General features: G+C 36.3%; 2 protein-coding genes across 4 annotated transcripts; both read right to left on the bottom strand.

The window, feature by feature from the left end:
• Nucleotides 1-243: 243 nt before the first annotated feature.
• Nucleotides 244-5,372, bottom strand: LOC121656040 (inositol 1,4,5-trisphosphate receptor interacting protein). 2 transcript variants are annotated; one of them, XM_042011020.1, is made up of 3 exons: nt 5,021-5,372; nt 2,763-3,049; nt 244-2,678 (listed from the first exon to the last, which is right to left on the bottom strand). In XM_042011020.1, the coding sequence occupies exons 2-3, from the start codon at nt 2,980-2,982 to the stop codon at nt 1,369-1,371; spliced, it is 1,530 nt and encodes a 509-aa protein (XP_041866954.1). In that variant the 5' UTR covers nt 2,983-3,049; nt 5,021-5,372; the 3' UTR covers nt 244-1,368. The 2 variants fall into 2 exon arrangements, with proteins under 2 accessions (XP_041866954.1, XP_041866953.1); XM_042011019.1 differs by having other exon boundaries at nt 244-3,049; nt 5,021-5,368.
• Nucleotides 5,373-8,202: 2,830 nt separating this feature from the next.
• Nucleotides 8,203-15,487, bottom strand: fas (Fas cell surface death receptor). Of its 2 annotated transcripts, none has more exons than XM_042011105.1 (9): nt 15,308-15,487; nt 14,760-14,830; nt 12,043-12,171; nt 11,215-11,332; nt 9,871-9,941; nt 9,618-9,728; nt 9,342-9,391; nt 9,032-9,050; nt 8,203-8,908 (listed from the first exon to the last, which is right to left on the bottom strand). In XM_042011105.1, the coding sequence occupies exons 1-9, from the start codon at nt 15,379-15,381 to the stop codon at nt 8,625-8,627; spliced, it is 927 nt and encodes a 308-aa protein (XP_041867039.1). In that variant the 5' UTR covers nt 15,382-15,487; the 3' UTR covers nt 8,203-8,624. The 2 variants fall into 2 exon arrangements, with proteins under 2 accessions (XP_041867039.1, XP_041867040.1); XM_042011106.1 differs by having other exon boundaries at nt 9,877-9,941.
• Between the last annotated feature and the right edge of the window lie 651 nt (nt 15,488-16,138).

Here is a 16,138-nt window from a genome sequence, read left to right as displayed (position 1 = left end):
ATGAACCTTAAGTAAAGGTACCTTCTACTCCAATTGTGGCACCATGTTTCAAAGTCGGGGCTTTTCAGATAGCTATTGCAGCTTTGTAGTCTGAGACTTTGTGGTTTTATGACTTTTCAGGTGAATATTGGCTATACAGAGCCTGTGAGAGGCTCATGGTAGTGGGGAGCCCATCTCTGTGTGAGGTCTTGTCCACACAGATTAGTTTACAGTTTAGTATGTGTGTGTGTTTTTCCCCTATTGTTTCCTTTCATTTAGATGTTTCGTTCACATTGAACTGCGATTTTGGGAGCCTTAAAACACTAACCTTTGAATGTTCCCAAGTAAATAAACAGAGATCATCAAAATCTGCTATACAGCAATATATTAAAATGTATACCCTTAGTTAAATCTAAAAAAAAAAAAATCCCACCTTGTGCATCCAATCAATTTTTGTCCTTTAATTGTGTGGTTTAATGAGGCCAGTGAGCTCATGCTAGTGGACAGAACACATGCTAGAGGACCTGGCTGTTAAAGCAGCTATGCATCAAGTATGGAAACCTTCAAGACCTACAAGACTGTTGCTGATGGAAAACCAGACTATGACTGTGGTCTGTAGAAAACACTCACCAAAACCCCACAGCTGTCTGTTTACATTCTTGATGAGTCATGTTTGTTTTTAAGATAATAAAGATTAACATTTAGGGTACATCTGAAAATAAAAAATATAGCTAGCACCATAGGAGGTATTTTGATATCATTGTTTGAAATGTCACAAAGGTAATTAAAGTATAATAATCCTGAGTTTTTTCAATAATCTGTTTTAACATGTATTAATAATGTAAAATAAAAAATCCATTTGTAATGACTTGCCAGAACCTGAACTTTATGGTTTTTGGTTAAAAATCCATAAACATTATGTTTTACCATAATGTAATATAGGGTTGTCCAAATGGATTAACTGATTCATTACCAAAGACCTGACATCAACAGTGAAAATATTTCAGGAAAAGGAAGGGAAAAGATAACTCCAGGATGCAATAAAATCTATTTTTAACCATTGCCACACTGAATAGCTGCCGTCAGAATTGAAACAGTTAAATAAACAAACCACTGCTGTATTGTTTAAACAGCTCCCATTTTAGATTGGTACAAAATGAGGTATTTCTTGGAAAAATATTTAGTAAAAGCATCATCCTTTGTGTAAAAATGAGTAAGATCAAACCCTCAAACGGTTTAGCTTTAGACCTAAGAAAGCAGTGGCAGCAAAACCACTACAAGATTAGGTATCAGCTGCAGTCGAAATAACGGCTGTAGAAACACATTTAACAGTTTCATCAACACTATCTGGTATATAAAGAAGTGACTGGCAATGAGCGTAACCAGCACTCATAAACTTTCATCCAGGCTATGATGTAAACTGCCATTTAATAAGTGAGGTGTGTATTCGTGTATGAGTGCAGGTGCGTTTCTCAACATTTCCTGGAAATGCCCAACTGTTGCTGCATAAAGCTTCCTCTGCAGCACCAAAGACCTAAACAGGTTGATGGGCTCTGCTTTGCAAATTATTTGAGGAATCTGTATTTCCTCTGGCACTTTGCTATTCCCAATCAGAGCATGGTGAAGTCTCTTCTCGTGGAGGCTCCTTTGCAGGAAGCTGAGCACATCTTGAAGCCTCTGTTCCAGATTTTCAGCACTCCACACTATGGTCCTTCTGCTCAGCAGCAAGTGTAGTAGAGCAGTCTTGATGTGATAACTCCTGAGGGCACTTTTTCCTGTTAGCCCAGACTGCTTTCTGTGGAGGAAAGTAATGATCTGGAGGCATTGTAAATGACAGGAATTTTGTGGTAGGCGTTTGGCAAAATATTTTAGCAAATTCCTCTCGTAGACAGCTAACGACAGATGCCAGTAAGGGTCAGGGCAGTAATCAGAATCTGATGGAAAGTGTGAGACAAAATAAGCATCTGTGTCTTCTAGCTGAACCGCTGGAATGATGTTTAGCACGATGACTTTTCCTGAGCAGAATCTGATCTTTAAAGCACCAGTTGCATCCAGGCTGCGAAACGTGACTTCAAAATTGTATTTGTGAGAGATGCGTCCCCATGCTTTGGTTACAGAGATCTGAAACCATCTCATGACTTGATCTTTGGCTAAGAAATGTGTGTTTCTGGAGCACAGCAGTTCATCAGGGCTGTGGCTCACTTTGACTCTATCATTTCTGCTGTGCAACAAACACAGCATGTCCTCTCCCAGGTTAGCGGAGCCACAGAGGCAGCTCTCCTCACTCTCCCCAAACTTGGTCACCTTTATTTTGCCGCAGCCCTGCATGTTTGGAGGTAAATCACTGGAGGGGCTGCACCACAGGTGGTACTGGAAAGAGTGTGGATCAGGGGGCGAAAAAGGCACTATAAGGTCACACATGAGAGGCTTGCACACCGCCCAAGACTCAAACATGCTTCCAATACCAACAAAGTCACTGACTTCCATGTCTGCTTCCCTGTCACACATGCTTCTAAGCGACTCCAACAAGTCATCAGCAAAACCTTCGACAAACTCCCTCACCCTCCAGTTTTCATGGGCTGAAGTGTACGTGCATTTATCACAGAAGTTCCTCAGGATGTTCTTATCGAGTACCATCATTCTGGGGGTGATGGATCCACTCTCTGAAATCACATCTTCCTCCTCAGCTAGCCGGATTTCTGCGTCAGCGAGATTCACCTTGAACATCTCAATAGTGAAGAATATCATAAAAAACAAAGTGTTCCAAAAGTACCAACTATAACCTTCATTTGAGCTGGTTTCCTCCTGCTTGGAGTCCAGCTGTGACAGCTCTTTTTCCAGCTTGGCCTGCTCCATTTCCAGCCGCTCCTCATGCTCCCTCATTCGAGCCATTAGCTCTTCATCTTGCTCTGGGAGTGTGGTGTTTTCTTGAGGAAAGAGCAAGGGATGGTTTAATATAGCAGCGGCGACCACCACACACACTCGGGCAATGGCCCCCTGCATCTTCAGCTGGTTTCTAACATGCACGATTAAGGGCCTTGCAGCAGTCAAGATTGCTGGAACTCCAATCCTGAAACAAAAACATGAATTGTGGATATGAGACAATGCAAATATTAAAAAAAAGAAAAAAACAGCTTCTTTAAAAATGCACCACCCACTGCAAAAAGAACAGACTGTACCACTAAAAATAGAGGCAGTGTGCTGAGTGACGCACTTGTCCATTATCAGACTTTGCAACATATGAGGAAGGAAGATTGAGCTCTGCAGAAGAACATCGCCCCTCTCTCACACCCTCCAGCTACCACACATTATGCCACTTAACATTTACATCCTGCTAACATTTTATCCAACATAAGTGAAGAAAAGACTGCACTCCATGAAGTCAAGATTTTTGTAAAACAATGTTGAAAATACTCACATTGAGTTATTACCTTCCTTCCTGGATGTAATCAGATTAATCAAGAAATAATGCAATTGTGCAAAAAAGGAAATTACTTAAATCTGTTGCGTATGGTTCAAACATGAAATAGAATTTAGCCCTGTGTCTAAATAGTGCAGGATGTGCAAAAAAAGACACTTGCTTCAAGCTAAAAGTAAAGATGCAACATGAATGCTTTACTCTTGATTAATTAAATTACTGAAAATACTGTCACTGTCATGTTAAAGTCAAAGTGTGCTCAACATACAACTTCCTCTGACAAGCACAAGAAGGGAAGTATGCATGAGCTCACTGTAACAGCATAAGATGAACTCTTCTGTCACTGAGGCCTGAAGATGAAAACAGTCGTGGAGTATGTATGTGAGGCCACAGAACCAGGGAAACTTCCCATGACTTACTCTCTGGGAAGCTTTCCAACACTAAACGGTTTCTTTCCACCAAACAAACACTGAGCCAGAGGCCCTGCTGAAACCTTTTCATGTATTAAATTTTTTTGTTATATTCACAAAGCAGAACATATAAAAACTATTCTCAAATAGTTTGAACAATGTTAAAGGTTGATTTTTATTGAATTTGGACTTTTTTTTTTCTTTTAAACCTCAACATTTTATGACAGTAATAGGATATCTTATCCTAGAGCTGGCTAATCAGACTATTGCAAAGTAATGCAGAGGAGCGCCCGAGCTCTGTGCGGTCACTGTTATCGGTGTCCCAGAAAACGGACACTGACAAATGTATATACACACGCTGCAGTGTGCTCTGTTTTGTGAAACAACAGAGTAATTTTCATTCAGTTCAATTAAGTGAATAAAAATGAACTGTTTCACTAACATTACACATTACCAAAAATCCAATATTGTGCATCCATGGTATCCCTAATATATATATATATATATATATATATATGTATATATATATATATATATATATATATATATATATATATATATATATATATATATATATATATATATATATCTCAAGTAAAGCAATAATGAATGGTTCTTGCGGTGGCAAGAACCAAGTTCTCTGTGGACTATGGGAATGAACCGCCTTAATAATGTAATCAATTTAAATAAAGAGCCATTTGGAAACCATAAGAGCCGAAAGAGCTGAATCGTTGAAAAGAGCCGAATCTCTGTCATTTTCTGAACATCTCAGATTCCACCAATCAAAACCCGACAGAATGAAACTTTTTACGTTGAAAGATTTCGGCATCTATACAGTAACTATATTACGCCTACGTTATCTTCCGTTATGGCCTGTCTGTGTGTACAGACGTAGTCGTGTTAATGGCAAACCTTTCTGTTGTCTTAGCAACAAAACAGAAAGCTGCTCATCATGGAAATACTGCGGCAGACAAACATTTTTCCAGACAAATGAGTCACAGCCCGGTCAGCTAACAAACGGTCCTGTGTTGATGGATGCTGCGTGGAGTTTAACAACAATTGTCAGCAGCTAAAATGCTCCCCGGAGAAAGGTCTTACATAATTCGGATGAAACAACTGCATGTTCATCAGCTTGAGTTTATGGGCTACTATTAGCCGGTCTACAAGTTTAGAGAAGCGGGATGCTCTTTGAGTGTAAAGTTGATAAATCTACCTGTTCGTCGTTTCGGTGGAAGTTCATGATGCTCGGGTATGTGGCGGGTCATCACGCAGCTCAGGGACGGGATTACACTCTTTGTGAAACATTTCCTGACTGTGTGCTCCACCCATGGAGAGAAAGACCGCCCAGACTCCCCTGCTTACCAAAACAGGACTTTCTGAGCTGCCGTGGTAAAAAGCAAAATCAAAAAACAAAATCAAACTTGTAGTTTTGCCTCAGTTAATTTGCATTACATCTATGCATTTTACTGTACATTAGAAATAAGAAAACGCTTTTGTTGAAAATCATGTTGGGAGCCTATTAAAGGAAAAAATAGCAACCTCATCACAAAAGTACATAATATGCTGCATTAAATAACTAACAAATATGCTGTAAATGTATGAGATAAGGTGCAAACACTAATGTTTATTGTTTTACTTATTTACTGTTCCTCTTTATCTCCCTTAAGTGGAGTAAAACGTCTCATGGCATGGGGGAGGAAGGATCTCCTTCTATCAGTCTATGAAGCTGCTCCTCTGTCTATGGATGATGCTGTACAGTGGATGAGATGAATTGTTCATAACTGGCAGAAGTGTCAAGACACGAGGCGTCCTTCATGATGCAGCGCCAAAACACCACTGCAGAGCACTCGCTAGAATAATAGAACAACATTGTATGAAAGGATGAGCTGATCATGTTGAATCCTGACAAGTTTATATTAAAATCTCAGCTCATTAACACACACACACCAACCTCTGACTTTTTTAATAAACCAATAATGTCTTTTGTACACACCCAATTACTAAAATCTTATAAAAAGATATAAGTTCAAACTGATTTTTTTTCCATCAACTACCAAATTTACATCTTGTCAGCACTAATTGATCAGTATTGTACAGAAGGTGGAACCTGAATTATGCAACAAATCCGGTCATGCAGACGTGGACAAAATTGTTGGTACCCTTTGGTTAATGAAAGAAAAACACAATTGTCACAGAAACAACTTGAATCTGACAAAAGTCATAATAAATAAAAATTCTATGAAATTTAACCAATGAAAGTCAGACATTGCTTTTCAACCATGCTTCAACAGAATTATTTAAAAAAAATACACTCATGAAATAGGCCTGGACAAAAATGATGGTACTCCTAGAAAAGACTGAAAATAATGTGACCAAAGGGACATGTTAATCCAAGGTGTGTCCACTAATTAGCATCACAGGTGTCTACAATCTTGTAATCAGTCAGTGGGCTTATATATAGGGCTACAGGTAGTCACTGTGCTGTTTGGTGACATGGTGTGTACCACACTCAACATGGACCAGCGTAAGCAAAGGAAAGAGTTGTCTCAGGAGATTAGAAAGAAAATTATAGACAAGCATGTTAAAGGTAAAGGCTATAAGACCATCTCCAAGCAGCTTGATATTCCTGTGACTACAGTTGCACATATTATTCAGAAATTTAAGATCCATGGGACTGTAGCCAACCTCCCTGGACGTGGCTGCAGGAGGAAAGTTGATGACAAATCAAAGAGACGGATAAGACGAATGGTATAAAAAGAGCCCACAAAAACTTCTAAAAGAGATTAAAGGTGAACTTCAAGCTCAAGGAACATCAGTGTCAGATCACACCATCAGTCGTTGTGGAGCTAAAGTGGACTTAATGGTAGACGAAAAAAGAGGCCACCATTGTTGAAAACAAATCATAAAAAAGCCAGATTGGAATTTGCCAAACTACATATTGACAAACCACAAAGCTTCTAGGAGAATGTCCTATGGACATATTAGACAAAAATGGAACTTTTTGCCAAGGCACATCAGCTCTGTTTACAGATGGAAAAATGAAGCATGTGAAGAATAGAACACCGTCCCTACTGTGAAACATGGAGAAGGCTGTTATGTTCTGGGGCTGCTTTGCTGCATCTGGCACAGGGTGTCTTGAATCTGTGCAGGTACAATGAAATCTCAAGACTATCAAGGGATTCTGGAGAGAAATGTGCTGGCCAGTGTCAGAAAGCTTGGTCTCGGTCGCAGGTCATGGGTCTTAGAACAGGACAATGACCCAAAATACACAGTTAAAACACCCAAGAATGGCTAAGAGGAAAACATTGGACTATTCTAAAGTGGCCTTCTATGAGCCCTGACCGAAATCCTATTGAGCATCTTTGAAAGGAGCAGAAACATGCCGTCTGGAAAAGGCTCCCTTCAAACCTGAGACAACTGAAGCAGTTTGCTTATGAGGAGTGGGCCAAAATACCTGCTGAGAGGTGCAGAAATCTCATTAACAGTTACAGGAATGGTTTGATTGGAGTGATTGCCTCAAAAGGTTGTGCAACAAAATATTAAGTTATGGGTACAATAATTTTTGGTCCAGGCCTGTTTCATGAGTTTATTTTTTTAAAATAATTCTGTTGAAGCATAGATGAAAAGCAATGTCTGACTTTCATTGGTTAAATTTAATAGAATTTTTATTACTTTTGTTAGATTCAAGTTATTTATGTGACCACTGAGTTTTTCTTTCATTAACCGAAGGGTACCAACAATTTTGTCCACGTCTGTATATTTACTGTATTCAATTCTTTAGATGTATTAACAAGATTGACCGATAAACTGATAGGTGAGTTTGAGAAGAGTAATTTTTTTTTTACTGCAAATGCACGCTTTGTGCTTGTGGTTTCTTAAAAAGGCAATTTGTTCCTGTAAAAAATCTTTTGGTTTTTTTAAACAGAACAAGCCATTTGAAAATGGGAATTGGAACCAGTAAGTATACAAAGTAGTATTGTTTATTGGTGTTACTAATTATAGTTTACATGTTTATTTTCTTTAGTTGAATATATTCTCCAGGTAAAACTGAGGCAGTTAGGTAAATGTTAGAAACCTAAATTGTTGATTTCTGAAACAGAGCTGCATTTTGTTGGATTTAAACTATCTTGTCACTATTGTTTGATGTGCCTTGATAGTTTTTGGATAATTTGACCAGGTAACTGATATCAGCTTCATCAACAAAAAAGAAAATAAACATCTGATAAATAGGAAAAAAAAAAAAACTACGTAAAGAAAGACATTTGGGGAAAGTATGGGTTCTGGACCGCACTTTCAGTATTATACTTTAAAGATAAGAACTAATATTTAACTAAAAATCGTACTGTATATGAGCATCAGAAGATCTAAAAATGACATGCAAGAAAAGAGCCAAAATGTATATGACACATTTTAATTTCATTTATTGAGCACAACATACAATCTATGGAAGTCCTCACTGATGAATGACAACTTTCTCAACTGACCAATGCGGCTGTAACGTTACAAATATGGATTTTACATCTTTAATACATGCAACATAATCTTGTTAAATATTTTTCAACTCTTACAAAGTACGAAGAAAACTGTCCTAAAGCCTGTCCATCTATGATTTTATTCAGGAAGTAATGGGGATTCTTTAAAGTCAGTTGTTTATTACCAACCACACCAGCCTTTCACTAATCTCAACTTGTTTTTACAGCTTCAAGTAAAGACAGGCGCACACATTTTAGATACATAAAAAAATTTGTTTTAAAATCTTATGTAAACATCACAACTTGAATGTTGCAAATCTTTAAAAAGTGCTCCAATAAGCACATTTATTCATTACGCATCAACATATCTAAAACCTTGTCTGCTGTGGCTTTTTTTTCCAATTTTCGAAGGATTCTGATCAACTCCCTTGAGCCACCATGGCCCACCTTCTCTATCCATATCCCTAGTAGCTCACAAGTCTGCTCTTGGCTGTTCCCTTGGTGGTTTCGTACACAATTATCAATGGCAATTTTTGATATCTTGCTACTTATTGCTACATCTTTCATAACTGTCCATCCAAGCTTCTCACTAAGTTCAGGCACGAGAGGCTCGAGGTCCACATCTGGAACTGGCATGAAGGGAAATAAAAATGACAAGTTTATTGATATTTCAGAGGTATTATGATTATGACACAATTAAAGTGTGAAGATAAGGGATGAAGTTTCCGGTTAACAAGTTCAGTCTGTCTTACCTTGAAGATCCTGCATTTCCTGTTAAACAGAATTATAATGACCGTTAATTTTTTTTAAAATAGATTAATAAATTAACAGTTTGCACTTTCTTTACAGCAACACTGACAAAGACGCAAGACATTCACAAGAACACTGACCTCTTCCTCCTACATAAAGGGGAAGCTTGGCCAAAATTAGACAGAGAGGTATTAAAATATACGTGTATGCATATATTTGTGAGTAAGCATAAAAGCAGTTAAATACAACTATTAAATGTGGGAAATGCTTAGAGAGGGAACAGTTTTGAGTAGATTCTACAGAATAACTTACCATCGCAGATTCATTTTGCTGTTCTTGATCTCCAATCGATTTCTTTTTCCCTAATGAAAAAAAATAAAATAAATATATATACATATATATATATATATACACAAACACACACATACACACATATATATATATATATATATATATATATAAAACTCATTCAGAAAAAAAGAGTTTGTGATAAAACATTAAACTGAACCACTATAGTCTAGTGAAAACCAGATGAACATCTTGTGACTGTTCTCATATATTTAGTTACTCAGAAGAGGAAATACTTACTTTGTGTTTTCCATCTCCAGATTCCAACTCCCACTATCAAAGCAATCAAAACTAAAACTGAAACTAAAACTACTGAAACAATTGGAACAATTGGAACATTTGTGGCAGTGTCTGAAAAACAAGAATGAAAAAGAAAAACAGAAAAAAATGTTATCATAAAACTCAGTCATACGGTTTCTGTTCAGAAATGTTGTGGTTGTAAACTAGGAGAAGCCATAATGATTTAGGCTTTATGAATTCAGCTATAGCATACAGTTACTTTCATCATTGCAGACTCTGTCGCTGGTAGCATTGCAGTCTTGTTTAATGCCTTCAGAACCGCATCTTAAAGCAAAACAAAATCAAACACGACTGTCAGACACATTAATAGCATTTTAACATCTGTGGTTTTTAAAAAGATGCTAACAGTATTGAAGGGCAAGTCAATAAATCAGTTTGTACAAGAGCTTTCCACACACATAAGAATTTTGTCCACCCAAACAACCCCATACAAAATACAAACCCCATTCCTCCAAAAGTTGGAACACTGTTAAATATATGTTTAAAAAATAAACACAATGGTAAATTCTATGAACCAGTTTATTCACATGTTGATCTTGCATCTTATGGCTGCTCTAAAAAGTTGGGACATGTCCATATTTACCACCATGTAGCGTTCCCTCTTTATTTAGCAGCAGTTTGTAAACATCTGCGAGCTGAGGATATTAACAGCCAGGCCTTTGTGGGAGGAATGTGTCCTATTCTTTATTTTAATACAGGATTCTAGCTGCTAGCTGAAGAAAGCTTGTCAACAAAGTGCAGATAACAACATATTGTCCCTCTCGAGTCGAGAGCGTTTCCATGATTTCCAAAAATAATTTAATATCTTGTTCTGACCACAGAAAAGTTTTCCGCTTCGTCCGTTTTAAAGACGTTAAATACTGACTTTCAGCTGTTTGCTGCAAACAGATTTTCAGTCTCTTTTAATATTGTGGAATGTAGATTATGAAATATTAAAAATCTTCACAATATTACATTGAGGAACATTACTTAGAAACTGCTCCACAGTGTGTAAACACAGTATTCACAGAACGATGAACCTCTACCTAGCTTTATTTCTGAGAGACTCTGCTTCTCTACAGTGCTCTTTTCTGCTTCATCTTTTGAGAATCTGTTTAGTGTTGTAAAGTGATATTTTTTTGGAGTGATGGTTTCTCTTATGGTTTCAAAGTCATGTTATTGATCTGTTGTCAAATAGCTTTTTAGTTGCAGCATGTTCCTCCAGGTATTTCTTGTTCTGCTGCTTATATTTAAAGGCATTTTGTTACCTCGTCCCAACTTTTATTTTTCCATCAAATTCACGACGTTTTTCATGAAACAGTAAAATATCTCAATTTCAACATTTGATGTTTTCTGTGCTCTGTTGTGAATAAGATGTTGGTTTAAGAAATTTTCATTACATTCAGTTTTAACTTACATTGTACAAAGCATTCCAACATTTTGGGAATTAAGGGTGAAAAAAATTCAAATACACCAGGACAAATTTGTGTAGCTCTAGTAAAAGTAGAATTTAGGACAGAGATATTTAATTTTGGATTTTAGAGGGAACAGAACTTACGTTGTACAGAGATGACAGAGTTTGCAGGGTTCTGTGTCACTGCCACAAAAGTAGTCTTTCTTACAGCGACACTTGGTGTCCCTGCCAGGGCTGCAAGCTTCAGCCTCTTCTAAATTAGCTGGAAGAATAGCACAGTCACATAACCATCAGAAGAGCTGAAAGATCTAAACAAGTTTTATTTTTCTTTAACACAAACATGGTGTTTTTTCATGCATTCAGTGTTTTCTTTTTTTTTTTTTAACTTTTTAAAAAAAGTTTTAAGGCTGATTACGTAATCCGGCTTACTTTTATCCCGTTTGTTCAAAGTAAAATAGGACTGAATCACTCTGATCCAATATCCTGTTTTTCAGAATCACCAAATCTGGATTTCCAGCATGTAGATCAGTGTGTGCTGCCGGCCAAGTGAAGAACAACAGGTAGAAGATACAGTTTGCATGCTTTGCGAGTGGAACCACCGGGAGCATGTTACATAATACGTGCATGTATTGTCCTGCATAACATTGCGACCGGGTAGAATCTCCCTCTATGTGACAATGTTAATGACGCACATGAGTCCCATGTTTGAACAACGCATTTTCAAGATTTGATCCTATCCGATAACCAAAATCCAATAAGATTACATTTGAACATCCGGCCATCTGAGACAAAAAACACAGGTGCAATTAATACTGTTAATGATCAGCAGCATCTGTGCTTTTCCTACTACAACTAGACAAAACATCTACCTTGACAGTAAGTTACTACTGTCAAGGTTTTGTTTATTTAAGTCACAAAAAATAAATAGATAAAATAAATAAATATAGAAGTGGTGTCCAACTGTATTTGTACCATTGGGGTGTGCGCAGGACGTGCAGGGTTGACATTTCTCCAGGCTACTGGGTGCGTTGTACGTGCCTCTCTCACATAGCTCACATACTGTTTGACTTGTAGCAGTGCAGCGCTGTTTGACTCGTTGACCTACAACATGGAAACACATGAATTAGTGGCTGAACAAAATATGTTGATAAAACTGACCCATGCCAAAAAAAAAAAAAACTAGGTACGTATTTAAAATGATTAATCATGGAGAGTTAAAAACTAAGATGATAGAGCTTTGTTTAATATAACATTTAATATTTGTTGAATATACAGATAATACACTTTTAGCTCATGCAAATTTGCCTTTTTTCATAAGTAGAAACAGAAAAAGTTGCAGATATCCCGGAAGTTACTATGTTTAATGTTAACCTTGGATAGTCCAAATGCCAATAGATTAACTATGTTTTTTATTGTTTGTTTTTGGAATAAACAACTTTTAACTCCATTAAAAACCAACATGTACTGTTTGTCTTGTATATCATTCACATCTGTACCATAGAGCTTCACTGTTCACCAAAACTGTTAGAAATAGTTAAGTGGATGAAAGTTATTACATTACCTCTTAGAATTTATTAAAGAAACAAAACATAAAACAGGTGCACTTGGTTCTACTCAAGAAAGCTTCTAAAACTATTGAAAGTGTTTTATATAGTCTATATACATTATCAATACTACACTTTCAAATTGTCCTCTATGGGTTTAAGTCCATTATTCCATAATCCAACTTAAATAAAATGATGTATTACAATATGCAAAATTACTTATAAAATAATATGTACTGTTATTTTTTATTAATAATGACAAAAAAGTATTAGTAGTGCCACTGATGCTTTAGGAGAAGCTAATATTTACTATTATAGATATTTAATTGCCTCCCACCTGTTAAAATGCTTGGATACTCTCCAGCTTATCCGCAACCAGTAATGGACTAAGCGGTCAAGATAATGAATGAATGAATGATATTTAATTGGTGAATTTTTATGTTTCTTCTGCTAAATCCAGTGATGGGACCACTCCAGACTGTAAAAAAAACTAATTTGTTGTGAGATGAATAATAGAAATACAAAGAAAAATCAATCTTTTTATTCCACACAGAATGTCAAGTTGACATCATACATAGATTTGATTAGACTTAATATTGTGTTCCCACTTGCTCTAAGGCTGTATTTTGCATAGACAGACCCTCAATTCTAACTCACATTAATGGGTCATTGTGCAGAATTTGAATCAGGTATATTGGAGCAGGGATTCCCCCTAAAACTTGTAGTACAGGACTAGTTTGAGATACCTGCTTTAAAAACACATCTAAACCAGTTTCTAAACTGAACAACAGAGGTCATGGAAGAGCATTCCTTACAAGATGACGCTCCTGTCCCACCATAAAATACAGCATGATGCACCATCACATGCTCTATAATGGTTTATTTCAACAAAACACAACACCAGTTACCTGCTTTACATATATACAATATGCACAGTACATATATGTAATATATATATGTAACTTTGACAAACACATTAAGGGAATTACAAAGTCAGCCTACTATCACCTTAAGAATATATCAAGGGTAAAAGATCTGATGTCTCAGCAAGACTTGGAAAAACTAGTCCATGCTTTCCCCTTTAGTTTGCTTGATTATTCTAACAGTGTTTTTACAGGTTCTACCTTAAAAATCAATTAGACACCTGCAGCTTATTTAGAACTCTGCTGCTCGAGTCTTCACTAAGACCAAGAAAGTGGATCACACCAGTCCGGCTCTGAGGTCTTTATGCTGGCTGCTGGTCTGTCAGAGAACAGATTTTAAAGTTCTGCTGCTGGTCTATAAAGCTCTGAATGGTTTAGGACCAAAATACATCAGTGACCTCTTGACCCAGTATGAACCTACCAGAACCCTCAGGTCATCTGGATCCAGTCTCTTATCAGTTCCCAGAGTCAGAACCAGACATGGAGAAGCTGCATTCAGCTTCTATGCTCCACATGTCTGGAACAAACTCCCAGAAAGCCTCAGATCAGCTGAAACCCTCAGTTTATTTAAATCCAGGTTAAAGACCCACCTCTGCTGCATTTCACTAGTTTTTATTTAGAAGTCAAAATCTACAATCATGTTTTAATATTGTCTTTCCACACACTGGAACTTTATTTCTTGCATTTTATCTATTTTATTTGAGCTTTTTTTCTGTTTTTGTTAATTAATTTTATTTCTTTTAATCTTTTCTTAATGCACTTGTATTGCTTTCTGCACCCTGCTGTGATGTTTTATGTAAAACACTTTGAATTGTCTCTTACATGAAATGTGCTATACAAATAAATTTGCCTACCTTTCATGTCTATTATTTGTATAGATTGATCACACACACACACCTATATATATATATATATAGGTGTGTGTGTGTATATGTATGTATATATATATATATATATATATATATATATATATATATATATATATATATATATATATATATACACACACATCAGATGTTTCCAATAATAATAATAATAATAAAGTGTGCAATGTTAGCATGACATTTATAAAAAAAAATAACCACAGTTATTTTAAAGATTCTTTGTATAATGAAGTAACTCATTTTAAATTATCTTAATGATTTACGATCTTTAATTTATCATTCCAGTTTGAAAGAAAGAAAGAAAGAAAGAAAGAGAGAAAGAGAGAGAGAAAAATTACCAGCTGGACACAGACAACAGCCATCATTTGGATCGACACCATCAGAACACGACGAGTTAGAAGAGGAGGCTCTGAAAAGGAAGCAAGAAAGTGAAAGTGAAAGTAATTGGATGTGAGAATTTAATATAAAAACATGTTAATTGTTATCTATGTAGCTGCTTTGTTGGGGGTTATTTTCCCTCTAGAATTTTGTAAACCTGGCTTCGAGGCAGAACTTTAAGACACCGATTTGATTTGCTTTTCCACACTCAACAGTCAGAAACTGGAAGACTATCGAATATCTGTTAAATATCGAACTTCAAACTAACTTTACTACGCTTCAGAAACTTAAATATTTTATTACACTTGACCCAAGCCAACGTCCCTCTACTACATACTGAATTATACTGTTAAGCGGTCCGTGTACGAACATTAAACCATAAATATCCTACAACAAAATGGATACTGTCTAAGGTAAAGTTGGCATTAACGCCCACCCAACACAACCCACTCTCACTACGCAGCAGACGTGAGCTAGAATATTCGGTTTACTTTGTAAATTTACTTACAGTGATTCATTGTTGACGATAAATAAAACAAAGAAGGCACAACAAATGGAGAACCAGATGAAACTGTCCGCCATCGCGTCCTGCTCTTCCCATGCAATGTTTTACAGTAACTGTAGGCTACTGCAGCGTCGGCACGTACCTCGAGAAACACGGGGATTTCCGGTGATTTCTTTCACTTTTCAGTTTGCGTCACAGCTAAAAATGCCCGAACACGTTTAAACTTACAAACTACAAATTATTATTAGATAAATAAATAATGTTATACAAAGGAGCGAATAGTGGCAAGTTGTGTTTTATCTACTCTTTTTTTCTTTCTTTATTGGAAAGTTTAGGACTTACACATCTGCCGCGTTTGGAAAAACCCAGAAAAACCAACTCGTTCTGGAAATATCCACCAAGTGAAAGTATAACAAACGTTGTTTCAAAAGACAACAACTTACTACGTAAATAATATTAATAATAAAAAGAAAAGTATTTTCACATTTTTAATTAAAATAAATTTATTTTAACAGAATAAAAATACTACATCTATTTCATAAAATTACGTTTGATTTTTGCTCTTAAATATTTATCATTTGTTTACTTATCTATGTATCCTAATAAACAAACACTTTGAGCCAAACATTGATTAAATGCTGTTGTAAAGTGGCTGAAAATCAAATGATTTCCCAGTGGTATACTTAGCGTTTTCTCTTTCTCCAGATTACAACAGACACCAAACAGCATCCCATTAAAGTGTTACCATCACTTTAATGGGATGATACCATCGGCTGTAATATTTTTTATAAGAAAATATAAACAATTCCATAAATTAAAACTGAAGCCATTCCT

This window comes from Melanotaenia boesemani, chromosome 16, assembly GCF_017639745.1.
Source record: "Melanotaenia boesemani isolate fMelBoe1 chromosome 16, fMelBoe1.pri, whole genome shotgun sequence".
NCBI classification, from domain to species: domain Eukaryota; kingdom Metazoa; phylum Chordata; class Actinopteri; order Atheriniformes; family Melanotaeniidae; genus Melanotaenia; species Melanotaenia boesemani.
Note: the sequence above shows the minus strand (reverse complement) of the source record. Positions and strands in the feature narration are given on the sequence as shown.

Excerpts from the sequence above, each read along its gene's own strand:
- LOC121656040 (XM_042011019.1), bottom strand. The coding sequence starts at position 2,982 with ATGCAGGGGGCCATTGCCCGAGTGTGTGTGGTGGTCGCCGCTGCTATA.
- fas (XM_042011105.1), bottom strand. The coding sequence starts at position 15,381 with ATGGCGGACAGTTTCATCTGGTTCTCCATTTGTTGTGCCTTCTTTGTT. Across the intron at positions 14,831-15,307 it reads ATCGTCAACAATGAATCACT|AGCCTCCTCTTCTAACTCGT; the intron begins GTAAGTAAATTT and ends CTTCCTTTTCAG. Across the intron at positions 12,172-14,759 it reads CTGTTGTCTGTGTCCAGCTG|GTCAACGAGTCAAACAGCGC; the intron begins GTAATTTTTCTC and ends TCCATGTTGTAG.